General features: G+C 47.5%; 1 protein-coding gene across 1 annotated transcript; it reads right to left on the bottom strand.

Moving 5' to 3' along the window:
• Positions 1-796: 796 nt before the first annotated feature.
• Positions 797-15,861, bottom strand: NOP9 (NOP9 nucleolar protein). Its single transcript, XM_041719581.2, has 10 exons — positions 15,599-15,861; positions 12,139-12,507; positions 9,757-9,906; positions 8,984-9,125; positions 8,040-8,229; positions 6,792-6,932; positions 5,645-5,749; positions 4,276-4,653; positions 1,552-1,657; positions 797-1,013 (listed from the first exon to the last, which is right to left on the bottom strand). The coding sequence occupies exons 1-10, from the start codon at positions 15,750-15,752 to the stop codon at positions 868-870; spliced, it is 1,881 nt and encodes a 626-aa protein (XP_041575515.2). The 5' UTR covers positions 15,753-15,861; the 3' UTR covers positions 797-867.
• Positions 15,862-16,134: the final 273 nt, after the last annotated feature.

Genomic DNA, 16,134 nt, shown 5'->3' with positions numbered 1-16,134 from the left:
AAATTTTTGTGCCAAATTCTGATTTTTTCACCAAAAATTTCAATTTTTTCCCCAAAATTCCAATTTTTTGCACCAAATTCCCCATGTTTTCCCCCAAAATTCCCATTTTTCCCCCAAAATTTCCATTTTCCCCCCCAAATTCCCAATTACAAGGAGACGGGAAAGGGCGGGAATTTGTGGCTACGTGACGGAAAATTCCCAATTTTTGGGTTAAAAATTCCCAATTTTTGGGTTAAAAACTCCCTTTTTTACCACAAAATCCCAATTTTTAGTCCTAAATTCCCAAATTTTACCCCCAAATTCCCAATTTTTCACCTCAAAATTCACATTTTGCTCCCCAAATTCTCGATTTTTACCTCGCCCGATTAAAAATAAAACTTTTAATATGCAAATGAGGGGCGGGGCCAAGGACAGCGACATATTTGTGGGCGTGGCTAGAGCAGGCCACGCCCATTTCTCACCAAACCACGCCCCTTTCTCACCAAGCCACGCCCACTCTTATTTAAACAACACCACCCAATTAAAAATAAAACTTTAAATTACAAATATGCAAATGAGGCGCAAGACAGGAGGGCTTGTGGGTGTGGCCAGATCAACAGACCACGCCCATTTTCCACAAAGCCACGCCCATTTATATAAAAATAACCTTGAAAATTTAAAATAAAACTTTTAATTATGAATATGCAAATGAGGGGAGGGGCCTGGAAGGTTAAGTTTGATTTGTGGGCGTGGTCAGAGCGTCAGGCCACGCCCCTTTGTCACTTAACCACGCCCATTTCTCACAAAGCCACGCCCATTCCAAACCAAAACAAACCTTTTAATTACAAATATGCAAATGAGGGGCGGGGAATAAAGGTGGGGGCGTGGTCAGAGGATGAGGCCACGCCCCTTTGGCCCCGCCCCCCTCTGGAGCCGCTCCCATTTTGGCCGATCCCTGCGGAAAAGCTCCAGAGAGAAATTCCGAACGACGCCGCGGCCGAACGGGTCCCGCAGCAGCGCCGGCAGGTGGGGGGCTGGAATGGGGAAAAACGGGGAAATTAGCCCAAAAAAATTCACTAATTTCAACCAGAAATTCCCAGGAATCCACCCAAAAATTGCACCCCAAAATATCCCGAAATTCCCAAAAAATTTCCTTTAAGATTAGAGAAAATCAACACAAAAATTCCCAAAATTCTGCGCAGAAATCCCTAAAAATTGCACCCCAAAAGATCCCAAAATTCCCAAAAAATTTCCTCTAAGATTGGACAAAATCACCCCATAATACTCCAAAATTCCACCCAAAAATCCCCCAAAATTCCACCCCCAATTCCCCTGAAATTCCACCCAAATCACCCCAAATTTTCCCAAATTTTCCCAAAATTCCCAAAATAATTTGGTGGCCAGGCGGGCCTGAGCCGTGAGCCCAAAATCCCCCAAAAATCTCATTAAAATCCCATTAAAACCCCCAAAAAACCCCAAAATTTCCAAAATTCCACCCAAATTTTCCCAAAATTTTCCCAAATTTTCCCAAAAATTCCCAAAATTCCCAAAATATTTTGGTAGCCCCCAGACCCAGCTCGGTGGCCAGCCGGACTCGCTGCCGGGGGTTTCCATTGGCCCACGCCGTGTCCAGCACTCGGCTCCCAAACCGGTCCTGGGCCAGCCCCAACCACTGACCCTGGGGGAAAAAATAATAAAAATTAATTAAAATTAATAATAATTAATTAAATTATTCAAAATTAAATCAAAAGATCCAAAACGGAACCAAAATCCCTTTTTTTCCTGAAAAAAATCACATTTTTCATCAAAAAAAATCGCATTTTTCACCCAAAAAAATCCCATTTTTTTTCCTAATAAAATCCCATTTTTCACCCCAAAAAATCCCATTTTTTCACCTAAAAAATTCCCATTTTTCACCCCCCAAAAAATTTCCATTTTTTCCCTAATAAAATCCCATTTTTCATCAAAAAAATCACATTTTTCACCCAAAAAAATCCAATTTTTCACACCCAAAAAAATCCCATTTTTTCCCTAATAAAATCACGTTTTTCACCTAACAAATCCAGTTTTTCCACAAAAATAAATCAGATTTTTTTTCCAAAAAAATGGGAATTTTTCCCGAAATAAAATCCCACATTTTCACTAAAAAAACCCTATTTTTTCACTAAAAATCGGGTTGTTCTAATGAGAAAACTCCAATTTTTGTGCAAAAGAAAAGAAATAAGATTTTTTCGCCAAAAAATTGGAATTTTTTTCCCCAAATAAAATCCCAATTTTCCCCCTAAAAATTTAAATTTTTCCCACTAAAAAAATCAGATTTTTTCACTAAAAAACTCCATTTTTTTCCTAAAAAATGCCAACAAATAGGGGTTTTTTTCCCCAAAAATCAGATTTTTTCACAGAAAAATCCCCAAATTTCCCCAAAAAATCCTGTTTTTTCCCATATAAACTCAGATTTTTTCCTCTAAAAAACCCCACTTTTTCCTTAAAAAAATCCGATTTTTTTGCCAAAAAAATCAGATTTTTTAACCAAAAAAATTTGATTTTTCCGCCAAAAAATCCAGATTTTTTCACCAAAAATTCCCATTTTTTTTCCCACAAAAGGGGAATTTTTTCCCCAAATAAAATCCCAATTTTTCCCCAAATTTTCCCCAAATTTTTCCCAAATTTTGGGGTACCTTGAGCCTTTTCAGGAGCCACTTCCGCGCCGTTTTGGAGCCCAAAATGACGTCACAGAGGCGGCTGCCGGGGGAAAATCCCGGCTGGGGCTCCAAAAATCCCAAATTTCCCCCAAATTTCCCGAGTTTTGTGCTAAAAATCCCGAATTTTCATGCTGAAAAATGGGATTTTTTGGATAAAACAACCCATTTCTTTTCGTAAAAAAATCCAATTTTTGTGGAAAAAAAATCAAAATTTTCTCCAAAAAGTCGGACTTTATTCATCAAAAAATTCCCATTTGTCCCCCAGTAATCTCCTTTTTCCTAACTAAAAAACTCAGTGATTTTTCACTAAAAAATTAGATTTTTTCACTAAAAAATCCAATTCTTTTAAAAAAAACTTGGGATTCTTTTCCTAAAAACCTGCTAAAAAACCTCAAGATTTTTTTTGTCAAAAAAATCAGAACTTTTCCCCAAATAAAATCTCAATTTTCCCCAAAAAAATCTTATTTTTTCCACTAAAAAACCCCACTTTTTCCACTAAAAAATCCAGACTTTTTCACCAAAAATTCCCATTTTTTTTCCCACAAAAGGGGGGATTTTTTTCCCAAATAAAATCCCAATTTCCCCCCAAAAAATCTTATTTTTTCCACTAAAAAAACACCATTTTTTCCTTAAAAAAATCAGATTTTTTGCCAAAAAATCCAGATTTTTTCACCAAAAATTCCCATTTTTTTTCCCGTTAAAGGGGGGATTTTTCCCCAAATAAAATCCCAATTTCCCCCCAAAAAATCTTATTTTTTCCACTAAAAAAAACCCATTTTTTCCTTAAAAAAATCAGATTTTTTGCCAAAAAACCCAGATTTTTTCACCAAAAATTCCCATTTTTTTCCCGTTAAAGGGGGAATTTTTTCCCCAAATTTTCCCCAAATTTTCCCAAATTTTGGGGTACCTTGAGCCTTTTCAGGAGCCACTTCCGTGCGGTTTTGGAGCCCAGGATGACGTCACAGAGGCGGCTGCCGGGGGAAAATCCCGGCTGGGGCTCCAAAAATCCCAAATTTCCCCCAAAAAATTCCCGAGTTTTGTGCTAAAAATCCCGAATTTTCATGCTGAAAAATGGGATTTTTTGGATAAAACAACCCATTTTTTTTCGCAAAAAAATCCAATTTTTGTGCAAAAAAAATCAAAATTTTCTCCAAAAAGTTGGACTTTATTCATCAAAAAATTCCCATTTGTCCCCCAGTAATCTCCTCTTTCTTCACTAAAAAAGTCAGTGATTTTTCACTAAAAAATCACATTTTTTCACTAAAAATCCGATTCTAATAAAAAAACTTGGGATTTTTTTCCTAAAAACCTGCTAAAAAAACTCAAGATTTTTTTTGTCAAAAAAATCAGAATTTTTCCCCAAATAAAATCCCAATTTCCCCCAAAAAATTTTATTTTTTCCACTAAAAAACCCCACTTTTTCCACTAAAAAATCCTATTTTTTTGCCAAATAAATCATATTTTTTCACCAAAAAAATTTGATTTTTCCGCCAAAAAATCCAGATTTTTTCACCAAAAATTCCCATTTTTTTTCCCATGAAAGGGGGATTTTTTCCCCAAATTTTCCCCAAATTTTGCCCAAATTTTGGGGTACCTTGAGCCTTTTCAGGAGCCACTTCCGCGCGGTTTTGGAGCCCAAAATGACGTCACAGAGGCGGCTGCCGGGGCCGCTGCGCGCCAGCGCCACCAGGGCGGCGCCAGAGAGCGCCCCCAGCCCGCGAGCAATGGGGGCGGGGCCTGGCAAAGGGGCGGGGCCTGTGGCGGTGTGGGCGTGGCCTGGCCCATTAAATGTATTGCAGTGGGCGTGGCCTGGCGTGGTGGGGGCGTGGTCTGGCGCATTGGGGGCGTGGCCTGTCCCATTGAGGGTATTGCAGTGGGCGTGGTCTGGTCCATTGTGGGCGGGGCAAGGGGCGGGGCTTGGGCAGCGGAAGCGCAGCAGCAGCTGCAGGGCGCGGGAACCGGCGGGGGAGGGCTGAGAGTTTGGGGGGAAAAACGGGGATTTTGGGAAAATTTATGGGAAATTTGGGGATTCGGATTTGGGGCGTTGGGATTTAGGGGGATTTGGGTGGTAATCGGGGAATTTGGGAGTTTGAAATTTGGAAAAATTGGGGGATTTGGGGGTTTGGGATTTGCGGGTTTGGGATTTAGGAGGAATTTGGGTGAAATGGGGGAATTTGGGAGTTTGAAATTTGGAAAAATTGGGGGATTTGAGGGTTTGGGATTTTTGGGGGGATTTGGGTGATAATCGGGAATTTGGAAGTGTGAATTTTGAAATTTGGAAAAATTGGGGGATTTGGGGGTTTGGGATTTAGGAGGAATTTGGGTGAAATGGGGGAATTTGGGAGTTTGAAATTTGGAAAAATTGGGGGATTTGGGGGTTTGGGGCGAAATGGGGGGATTTGGGGGGTTGGGATTTAGGGGGGTTTGGGTGAAAATAGGGGAATTTGGGGGTTTGAAATTTGGAAAAATTGGGGGATTTGGGGGTTTGGGATTTATGGCGAAATGGGGGAATTTGGGGGTTTGAAATTTGGAAAAATTGGGGGATTTGGGGGTTTGGGATTTGGGGAGAGATGGGGGAATTTGGGGGTTTGGGATTTAGGGGGGATTTGGGTGAAAATCGGGGAATTTGGGGGTTTGAAATTTGAAAAAATTGGGGGTGATTTGGGGGTTTGAGATTTGGGGCAAAATGGGGGGATTTGGGGGTTTGGGATTTGAGGGGAATTGGGGGGAATTGTGAGAATTGGGAAATCGAGGAAATGGAGAAACGGAATTGGGGGGAAAATCAAGGAGATTGGGAAAAAGGAAATAAAAAAAAAAAGCGAAAAGGCAAAAAAAATCAATTTAAACTCAAATAAATAAAAAAAATACCAGAAAGCCCCGCCCCTTTTAGCCACACCCACTTTAACCCCACCCCTTTAAGCTCCGCCCCTTTAGCACCACCCTGTTAAGCCCCGCCCCTTTACCTCAAGCACCGCCCCCTCCTCGCTGGCCCCGCCCTCCAGGGGGCGGAGCTTGGCCAGGGCGGTGACGCAATGGGGGTGGTGGGGCGGGGCCCAGCAGCGCAAAGCCTGGCGGGAAAAGGGGCGGGGCTTAGACAGGGTGAGGAGAAAAGGGGCGGAGCTTAAATAGGGTGGGGCTAAAAGTGGGTGGGGCCAGCCAATGAGGGTGTGGTTAAAGGGGCGGGGCTTAAATTAGGTGAGGCAAAAGGGGCGGGGCTTAGACGGGGTGTGGTTAAAGGGGTGTGGCTAAAAGTGGGTGTGGCTAAAATGGAGCTTTAAAAGGGTGGGGCTAAAAGTGGGTGGGACCAATGGGGTTTGGTTAAAGGGGCGGGGCTTAGCAGGGTGGGGAAAAAAGGGGCGGGGTGTAGCGAGGGTGTGGCTAAAATGGGATGGGGCTAATGAGGGTGTGGTTAAAGGGGCGGGGCTTAGGATGTGGCTTAAAAGTGGGTGGAGCTAAGGAGGGCGTGGTTAAAGGGGCGGGGCTTAAATAGGGTGAGATTAAAAGTGGGTGGAGCCAACGAGGGTGTGGTTAAAGGGGCGGGGCATAGACAGGGTGGGGTTAAAAGTGGGTGTGGCTAAAATGGGTGGAGCTTAAAAAGGTGGGGCTAAAAAGGGTTTGGTTAAAGGGGCGGGGCTTAAAAGGGTGTGGCTAAATTTGGGTGTGGCTAAAATGGGTGGAGCTTTAAAAGGATGTGGCTAAATTGGGTGGAGCTTAAAAAGGGTGGGGCTAAAAGTGGGTGGGGCTAATGAGGGTTTAGTTAAAGGGGTGGGGCTTAAAAAGGTGGGGCTAAAGGGGTGGGGCTTCACATAAATGGGTGTGGCTTGGCAAAAATGGGTGTGCCCAAAGAAAGGCGTGACTTAGGAGAAGGAGTGTGGCCTAATTAGAATATTTAAAGTTGGCAGGGTCTGAAATGGGGTGAAGATGGAAAGGGGCGTGGCTTATTTGGCTTAGTGGGCGGGGCTTATAAATAATAAGGTGTGGTTTAATGAGGGGGCGTGGCTTGTAACAAATGAGGGGTGTGGTTTAACTGTAAAGTGTGGTATAACGCAAAGTGGGCGTGGCTTAACACAAAGTGGGCGTGGTCTGGGTGGAAAAGGGGGCGTGTCGCACCTGGAAGAGCCATCGCAGCGCCTCCCCCTGGAGCCGGGGGTGCCGCAGGGCCGCGCCCAGCAGCGCCAGCACCACCCCGGGGTGCCCCCGGGCCAGCGGCTCCTCCAGGGCGGGGCCCAGCTCCGACAGCACCTCCGACACCTGTGCGGGATGGACACGCCCACCTGGGCTTAGCCACGCCCCCTCCACTCCTCCCCAGCCAATCGGGGAGTGTGAATAATCAGGTGGAGCTCCGCCCCTTTGGTTTTGGCTTTTTAAGCTCCTCCCACTGCCCTTTTGGCCAATAGGAACTGCCTATTAAACCACACCCCCCTTAAGCTCCTCCTACTTAAACCCCACCCATTTAAACCCCTCCCAGCATCCTTCTGGCCAATAGGATCCTCCCATTAGGCAACGCCCCTAATTTCCATATTTAAATTCCTCCTACTTAAGCCACGCCTTTAATGTTCATATGTAAATCCCTCGTGTAAACCACACCCCTAATTTCCATATTTAAATCCCTCCTACTTAAGCCACGCCTTTACCCCTCATATGTAAATCCCTCCTGTGTAAGCCACACCCCTAATTACCATATTTAAATGCCTCCTACTTAACCCATGCTTCTAATTTCCATATTTAAACCCCTCCCACTTAACCCATGCCCCTAATTTTACTATTTAACCTCCTCCAACTTATGCCACGCCCCTAATTTCCATATTTAAACCCCTCCCACTTAAGCCACACCTTTAACTTTCATATGTAAATCCATCCCATGTAAGCCACACCCCTGATTTCCATATTTAAACCCAGCCCACTTAAGCCACGCCTTTACCTTTCATATTTAAATCCCTTCTGTGTAAGCCACACCCCTAATTACCATATTTAAACCCCTCCCACTTAAACCATGCCCCTAATTTTACAATTTAACCTCCTCCCACTTATGCCACGCCCCTAATTTCCATATTTAAACCCCTCCCAGTTATGCCACGCCCCTAATTTCCATATTTAAACCCCTCCCAGTTAACCCACGCCCCTAATTTCCATGTTTAAACCCCTCCCACATAACCACACCCCTAATTTCCATATTTAAACCCCTCCCACTTAACCCACACCCCTAATTTCCTGATTTAAACCCCTCCCACTTAACCCACACCCCTAATTTCCATATTTAAACCCCTCCCACTTTAAGCCCCGCCCCTATTTTTAATATTTAACCCCTCCCACTCAAACCACGCCCCCGAACGCCCCGCCCAGCTAAGCCCCGCCTACCACATCCTCGGGGGCGTGGTCCAGGAGGCGCTGCAGGCCGTGATTGGCCACGGGGTGGGAGGCCACGCCCCTCAGGTGACCCTTCAGGTGACCCCGGAAGAGCTCCTGGAGCCCCGGCGGGTCCAGGACTGTCATGGCCGCCTCCAGGAGGCGGGACCGGGCGGGGTCCTGCAGTGACGTCAGCAGGGGGCTGGGCCAATGGGAGAGAGAGGGGCAGAGAGGGCGGCCAATCAGAGAAAAGGCATCCGGGGAAGTGGCCAATCGGGATAAAAGGGGTGGGAGAAGCAGCCAATAAGAGAGCAGCGAGTGCGGGGCGTGGCCAATCAGCGTCAGGGGATCGGGAGCAGCAGCCAATCAGTGGAAAAGGGTCCGGGACAGCGACCAATCAGAGATAAAGGATTGGGAGGCCCGGCCAATCAAAGAAAAGGGATTTAAAGGAGCGGCCAATGGGAAAAAAGGGATTGGGAGCAGCAGCCAATCAGAGATTAAGGATCAGTGACATTGACCAATCAGTGAGAAAGGATCTGGAGAATCAGCCAATCAGAGAGAAAGGATCTGGAGAATCAGCCAATCAGAGAGAAGGAATCCCAAACAACAACCAAATGGAAAAAAGGGATCAGGAGAAACGGCCAATCAGAGAGCAGGACCCGCAGGCCACAGCCAATCAGGGAAAGAGGATTGAGGACAGCGATCAATCAGAGAGAAAGGATCGGGAGAACTGGCCAATCAGAAAAAAGGGATGGGGAACAGCAGCCAATCACAGCACAGCGCCCACAGGGGACGACCAATCAAAGAACGGCAAGCGTGGCTCCGCCCACACCCCATGATTTGGCAGCCAATCAAAGAAAATGGCGAGGAGGGGCCAGCCAATCAGGAAACGCGGTGTGGGAGCGCCCAACCAATCAGAAAAGAGCAGCAGGACACCGTGGCCAATCAGCGCTCACCTGTGCTGGTGGGCGGGGCCGGGCTGGCGGAGGCAGCCAATGAGGGCGCGGCAGAAGCGGGCGCAGGACGGTGATTGGCTGCGGCGCAGCGCCCCCAGCGCCCCCTGCAGGCACAGGCTGGCGCAGGCCGGGCTCAGCAGCGCTGCGGAAATTCGGGGGAAATTTGGGGATTTTGGGGCAATTCAGGAAATTTGGGGATTTTTCGGGGAGATTTGGGCAATTTGGGGGAAATTTGTGGAGATTTGGGGGAAAATTTGGGGATTTGGGGGAGATTTTGGGAATTTTGGAGGGAAATTCGGGGAGTTTTGGGGAGATTTTAGGGAAAATCAGGGAAATTTGGGTATGCTGGGGGAGATTTTGGGGAATTTTGAAAGAAATTTGGAGATTTTCAGGGAAAATTCAGGAATTTTGGTGGACATTTTGGGAATTTTGGGAGAGGTTTAGAGAGAAATTTGGGAATTTTGATGGAATATGGCGGAATTTTGGGGATTTCGGGGGGAATTTTGTGGAGATTCGGGGGAAATTTGGGGTTTTGAGGGGGAATTAGGGGATTTTGGGGGGAATTTGGGGGATTTTGGGGGGAATTTAAGAATTGAGGACTTTGATGGAAATTCTGGGATGAATTCGGGACTTTTGGGGTGATTTTGCGGGAAATTTGGGGAATTTTGACAGAAATTTGGGGTTTTTTTGGGGTGAATTTTGGGGTGATTTGGAGGGGGATTTTGGGTTGTTCTGGAGGATTTTGGGGTGAATTTTGGGAATTTTGGGCTCACCTGGAATTTGCTGCTCCAACTCCTGCGCCAGCTCCTCCAGCAGGGGGCGGAAGGAGGGCGGAAGCTCCGCCCCCTCGGGCAGTGACCACGCCCCCTTCGCCTTTAGCTCCGCCTTCTTTGTCTTTGGCTCCGCCCCCTTGGGGGGAGGGACTGGGGGGGGTGAGGCAGAAATTCCCAAAAACTGCCAAAAATCCCCAAAAATACACCCCAAAAATCTCCCAAATCCATCCCAAAATCCCCCAAAATTCACCAAATCCACCCCAAAACCTCCCCAAATCCCCTCAAAACCATCAAAAACCTTCCCAAAATCCCCGAAATCCACCAAATCCTCCCCAAAATCCACAAAACCTCCCCAAAATATCCCCAAAATTCCTGAAGTCCTCCCCAAAATACACCAAATCCACCACAAAAGCCCCAAAACCTCCCCAAAATCCACCAAATCCTCCCCCAAACCCCCAAAAACTTCCCCAAAATCCACCAAATCCACCGAAAAGCCCCAAAACCTCCCCAAAATCCCCAAAAAACCTCCCCAAAATTCCCCAAGTCCTCCCAAAAATTCCCCGTGTCCTCCCCAAAATTCCCTACATCTTTTCCCAAAAATCCTTCCCAAAATTCTCCCCAAAAACCTCCCAAAACCTCTCAAAACCCCCTCAAACCACCCAAAACCCCCCCAAACCCCCCCAAACCCTCCCAAAACCCCAAAATCTCCCCTCAAGCCCCCCCAAACCCCCAAAATGCCCCCAAAATCCCCCTCACCTTCGTCCCTGCCGCCCCCAGCACCCCCAAAACCCCCCAACCCCCCCCAAATCCTCCCAAACCTCCCCCAAAATTCCCCCAAACCCTCCCAAAACCCCCCAAAACCCCGAAATCCCCCCCCAAAATCCCCCTCACCTTCGTCCCTGCCGCCCCCCAGCACCCCCAAAACCCCCCAAACCCCAAAATCTCCCCTCAAATCCCCTCGAGCCCCTCCAAAACCCCAAAATCCCCCCCAAATCCCCCTCACCTTCGTCCCTGCCGCCTCCCAGCACCCCCAAAACCCCCTAAACCTCCCCCAAAACCCCAAAATCCCCCAAAACCTCCCAAATCCCCCCAAAACCTCCCCAAAAATCCCCTCGAGACCCCCAAAATCCCAAAATCCCCCCAAATTCCCCCTCACCTTCATCCCTGCCGCCTCCCACCACCCCCAAAACCCCCCAAACCCTCCCCAAACCCCCTAAAACCCCAAAATCTCCCCTCAAATCCCCTCAAGCCCCCCCAAAACCCCAAAATCCCCCCCAAAATCCCCCTCACCTTCGTCCCTGCCACCCCCAGCACCCCCAAAACCCTCCCAAACCCTCCCAAAACCCCCCCAAACCCTCCCAAAACCCCCCAAAACCCCAAAATTCCCCCCAAAATCCCCCTCACCTTCGTCCCTGCCACCTCTCAGCACCCCCAAAACCCCCTAAACCTCCCCCAAAACCCCTCCAAACCCTCCCAAAACCCCAAAATCTCCCCTCAAACCCTCCCAAAACCCCCCCAAAACCCCAAAATCTCCCCTCAAATCCCCTCAAGCCCCCCCCAAACCCCAAAAATCTCCCCTCAAAGCCCCTCGAGCCCCCCCAAAATCCCCCTCACCTTCGTCCCTGCCGCCCCCAGCACCCCCAAACCCCCCCCAAACCCCAAAATCTCCCCAAAATCTCCCTCACCTTCATCCCTGCCACCCCCCAGCACCCCCAAAACCCCCCCAAACCATCCCAAACCCTCCCAAAACCTCCCCAAACCCCCTCAAACCCCCCCAAATCCCCCTCACCTTCGTCCCTGCCGCCCCCCAGCACACCCAAAACCCCCCCAAACCATCCCAAACCCTCCCAAAACCCTCAAAATCCCCCCCAAAACCCCAAAATCTCCCCTCAAATTCCCTCAACCCCCCCCAAAAACCCCAAAATCCCCCTCACCTTCATCCCTGCCGCCCCCCAGCACCCCCAAACCCCCCCAAACCCTCCCCAAATCTCCCGAAAAACCCCCAAATCCCCCCCAAAACCCCCTCACCTTCGTCCCTGCCGCCTCCCAGCACCCCCAAACCTCCCTAAACCCTCCCCAAACCCCCCCAAACCCTCCCCAAACCCCCCCAAACCCCCCCAAAACCCCAAAATCCCCCCAAAATCCCCCTCACCTTTGTCCCTGCCGCCCCCCAGCACCCCCAAAACCCCCCCAAAATCCTCCCAAACCCCCCCAAAACCCCAAAATCTCCCCTCAAATCCCCTCAAGCCCCCCCAAAACCCCCAAATCCCCCCCAAAATCCCCCCAAAATCCCCCTCACCTTCATCCCTGCTGCCTCCCAGCCCCCCCAAAACCCCCCCAAACCCCCCCAAAACCCCAAAATCCCCCCAAAATCCCCCTCACCTTCATCCCTGCCGCCCCCCAGCACCGCCAGCAGCGCCCGGAGCACGAAGCTGCCGTTGGGGTCCCGGGCCAAGCCCCCCAAATCCTGCTCCAGGAAAAGCCGGACCAGCCCCCCCAAAGCCCCCTCCAGGTCCTCCCCCACCCCCCGCCCCTCCCCCAGCACCCCCAGGACCCTCCCCAGGGCGGCCTCCAGCACCCGGGACCCCCGGGGGTGGCGGGGGACGCCCCCCAAATTGAGGAGGAGGGTGGGGAGGGTGGTCGGGGGGGTCTGGGGGAGCAGCAGGAGGAGGAGGCGGGAGCCCCCCGGGTCCAGGGCCACGGCGGGGAGGTGCTGGGAGACCTCGGAGAGCACGTTGGGGGTGAAGAGAGCTGCAAAGAGAAGGGAAAATGGGGTTAGATTGGGGGTAAGTAAAAAAAAAATGGGGTTAAACGCAAAAAAATGGGGTTAAATGCAAAAAAAATGGGGGTTGGGAGAGGGAAAATGGGGGCTAAATGCAAAAAAATGGGGGTTAAACGCAAAAAAATGGGGTTAAATGCAAAAATAATTGGGGTTGGGAGAGGGAAAATGGGGGTTAAACGCAAAAAGATGGGGGTTAAATGCAAAAAAATGGGGGTTAAACAAAAAAATGGGGTTAAATGCATAAAAAATGGGGTTAGAGATAAAAAAGGGAGTTCAAAGCAAAAGAAAGTGGGGTTAAATGCAAAAAAATGGAGATTCAATGAAAAAAAATGGGGTTAGAGATAAAAAAGGGAGTTAAAATAAAAAAAAGGGGGTTAAATGCAAAAAAATGGAGATTCAACGCAAAAAAAATGGGGTTAGAGATAAAAAAGGGAGTTAAATTTAAAAAAATGGGGGTTAAACAAAAAAAAATGGGGTTAAATGCAAAAAAAATAGGGGTTGGGAGGGGGAAAATGGGGGTTAAACACAAAAAAATGGGATTAAATGCAAAAAAAATGGGGTTAGAGATAAAAAAAGGGAGTTAAAATTAAAAAAATGGGGGTTAAATGCAAAAAAATGGGGTTAAATGTAAAAATATAGGGGTTGGGAGGGGGAAAATGGGGGTTGAACACAAAAAAATGGGGGTTAAATGCATAAAAATGGGGTTAGAGATAAAAAAAGGGAGTTAAAAGCAAAAAAAAGGGGGGTTAAATGCAAAAAATGGGGTTAAATGCAAAAAAATAGGGGTTGGGAGGGGGAAAATGGGGGTTAAACGCAAAAAAAGGGGGTTAAATGCATAAAAAATGGGGGTTAAATGCAAAAAAATGGGGGTTAAATGCAAAAAAATTGGGGTTGGGAGTGAGAAAATGGCAGTTAAGCACAAAATAATGGGGTTAGAGATAAAAAAAGGGAGTTAAAAGCTAAAGAAAGTGGGGTCAAATGCTAAAAAGTGGAGGTTAAATGCAAAAAAAATGGGGTTAGAGATAAAAAAAGGGAGTTAAAAGCAAAAGAAAGCGGGGTTAAATGCAAAAAATGGGGTTAAATGTAAAAAAATAGGGGTTGGGAGGGGGAAAATGGGGGTTAAAACGCAAAAAAATGGGGGTTAAATGCAAAAAATCGGGTTAAATGCAAAAAAATGGGGGTTAAATGCAAAAAAATTGGGGTTGGGAAGGAGAAAATGGCAGTTAAGCACAAAATAATGGGGTTAGAGATAAAAAAAGGAAGTTAAAAGCTAAAGAAAGCGGGGTTAAATGCAAAAAATGGGGGTTAAACACAAAAAAGTGGGAGTTGGGAGTGAGAAAATGGCGGTTAAGCATAAAATAATGGGGGTTAAATACAGAAAAATGGGGGATAAATACAAAAAAATGGGGGATAAATACAAAAAAATGGGGTTAAATGCAAAGAAATGGGGGTTAAATGCAAAAAAATGGGGGTTAAACACAAAAAAAAATGGGGATTAGAGCAAAAAAAATGGGGGATAAATGCAAAAAAATTGGGATTGGGAGAGGAAAGATGGGGGTTAAACACAAAAAAATGGGGGTTGGTTAGGGAAAAATGGGGTTAAAAGTGGAGAAATGGGGGTTAAATATAAAATAATGGGAGTTAGGAGTGAGGAAATGGCGGTTAAACAAAAAAAAAGGGGTTAAATGAAAAAATGGGGGTTAAATGTAGAAAAATGGGGTTAAATGCAAAAAAATGGGGGTTAAATGCAAACAAATGGGGGTTAAATGGAAAAAATACGGATTAAAAGCAAATAATGGAGTTAAGCACAAAAAACCAGAGGTTAAATGCAAAAAATGGGGGTTAAACACAAAAAGATGGGGTTAAACACAAAAAAATGTGGGTTGGGAGGGAAAAAAATCCCCTCATAAACCCCCCAAATCCCTCAGAAACCCCAAAATCCCCTCATGAACCCCCAAATCTCCTCATAAACACCAAAACCTCCTCATAACCCCCACAAATTCCACTATAAACCCCAAAATCCCCCATAAACTCCAAAACCCCCTCATAAACTGCCTGAAATTAGATTATATATCCCCCAAACCCCTCATAGACCCCAAAATCCCCTCATAAATGCCAAAACTCCCGCATAAACCCCCAAAATCCTCTCATAAACCCCCAAAATCCCCTCATAAGTCCAAACATCCCCTCATAAACCCCAAATTCCCTTATAAACCCCTAAATCCCTCATGAACTCCCTAAATTCCCCTACAAACCCCCCCAAATCCCCTCATAAACCCCAACATCCCCTCATAAACCCCCCATATTCCCTTATAAACCCCTAAATCCCCCCATAAACCCCCAAAATCCCCTCACAAACCCCCCCAAATCCCCTCAGGGACCCCCAAACCCCTCATAAACCTCAAAATCCCCTCATAGACTCCAAATTCCCTCATAACCCCCAAAATCCCCTTATAAACCCCCCATATTCCCTTATAAACCTCCAAATCCCCTCATAAACCCCCCAAATCCCCTCAGGGACCCCCAAACCCCTCATAAACCCCCAAATCCCCTCATAAACACCCAAAATCCCCTCACAACCCCCCCAAATCCCCTCAGGGACCCCCAAACCTCTCATAAACCTCAAAATCCCCTCATAGACTCCAAATTCCCTCAGAACCCCCAAAATCCCCTTATAAACCCCCCATATTCCCTTATAAACCCCCAAATCCCCTCATAAACCCCCAAAATCCCCTCACAACCCCCTCCAAATCCCCTCAGGGACCCCCAAACCTCTCATAAACCTCCAAAATCCCCTCATAAGTCCAAACATCCCCTCATAAACCCCCCATATTCCCTTATAAACCCCCAAATCCCCTCATAAACCCCCCAAATCCCCTCACAAACCCCTCCAAATCCCCTCAGGGACCCCCAAACCTCTCATAAACCCCAAAATCCCCTCATAAACCCCCAAAATCCCCTCATAACCCCAAAAACCCCTTATAACCCCCCCCCCCCATCCCCTCAGGCAGCCCCAAAATCCCCTCACGACCCCCAATTGCACCCCAAACCCCCCCTCACCGAGCTCCTCTTCGCTCAGCCCCTCCTCCAGCGTCTCCAGAGCCCTCCGGAAATACTCGGCGGTGTCGGGATCGAGGCGAGGCCACGATTGTCGCGATTGTCGCCACTGTCGCGACATGCCCGGCCCGGGGGGGGACCCCGCGTGCGCCGCCATGTTGGGTGGGAGGGGAAAAAGGCGGGAACGGCGCCAAATCTCGGGAAATCTCGCGAGGTTTCGTTAGCCGCGGCGCGCAGCTGTCAATCAACCAGTCAGCCACGCCCACAAACCACGCCCACTATCGATCAACAATTAGCTAAACGTGCTGTCAATCACTCGAGGCCACGCCTACTTTTGCATAATTTAGTGTCAATCATCCGTTGCACCGCCCTTTCTGCGTTTCATTTAATTTTCTGCCTGTCAATCAACCAATCAATCACTTAATCATTCGGCAATTTCCCTGTCAATCACCTTTGGCACCGCCCTTTTCACCCCACGCTCAATCAATCCAATCGAACAATTTGCCTAATGAATCACTCATTGCCACGCCCCTTTCCCA

This window comes from Taeniopygia guttata, chromosome 16 (assembly GCF_048771995.1).
Source record: "Taeniopygia guttata chromosome 16, bTaeGut7.mat, whole genome shotgun sequence".
Classification (NCBI taxonomy): Eukaryota; Metazoa; Chordata; class Aves; order Passeriformes; family Estrildidae; genus Taeniopygia; species Taeniopygia guttata.
This window is presented reverse-complemented; position numbering and strand designations above follow the sequence as displayed.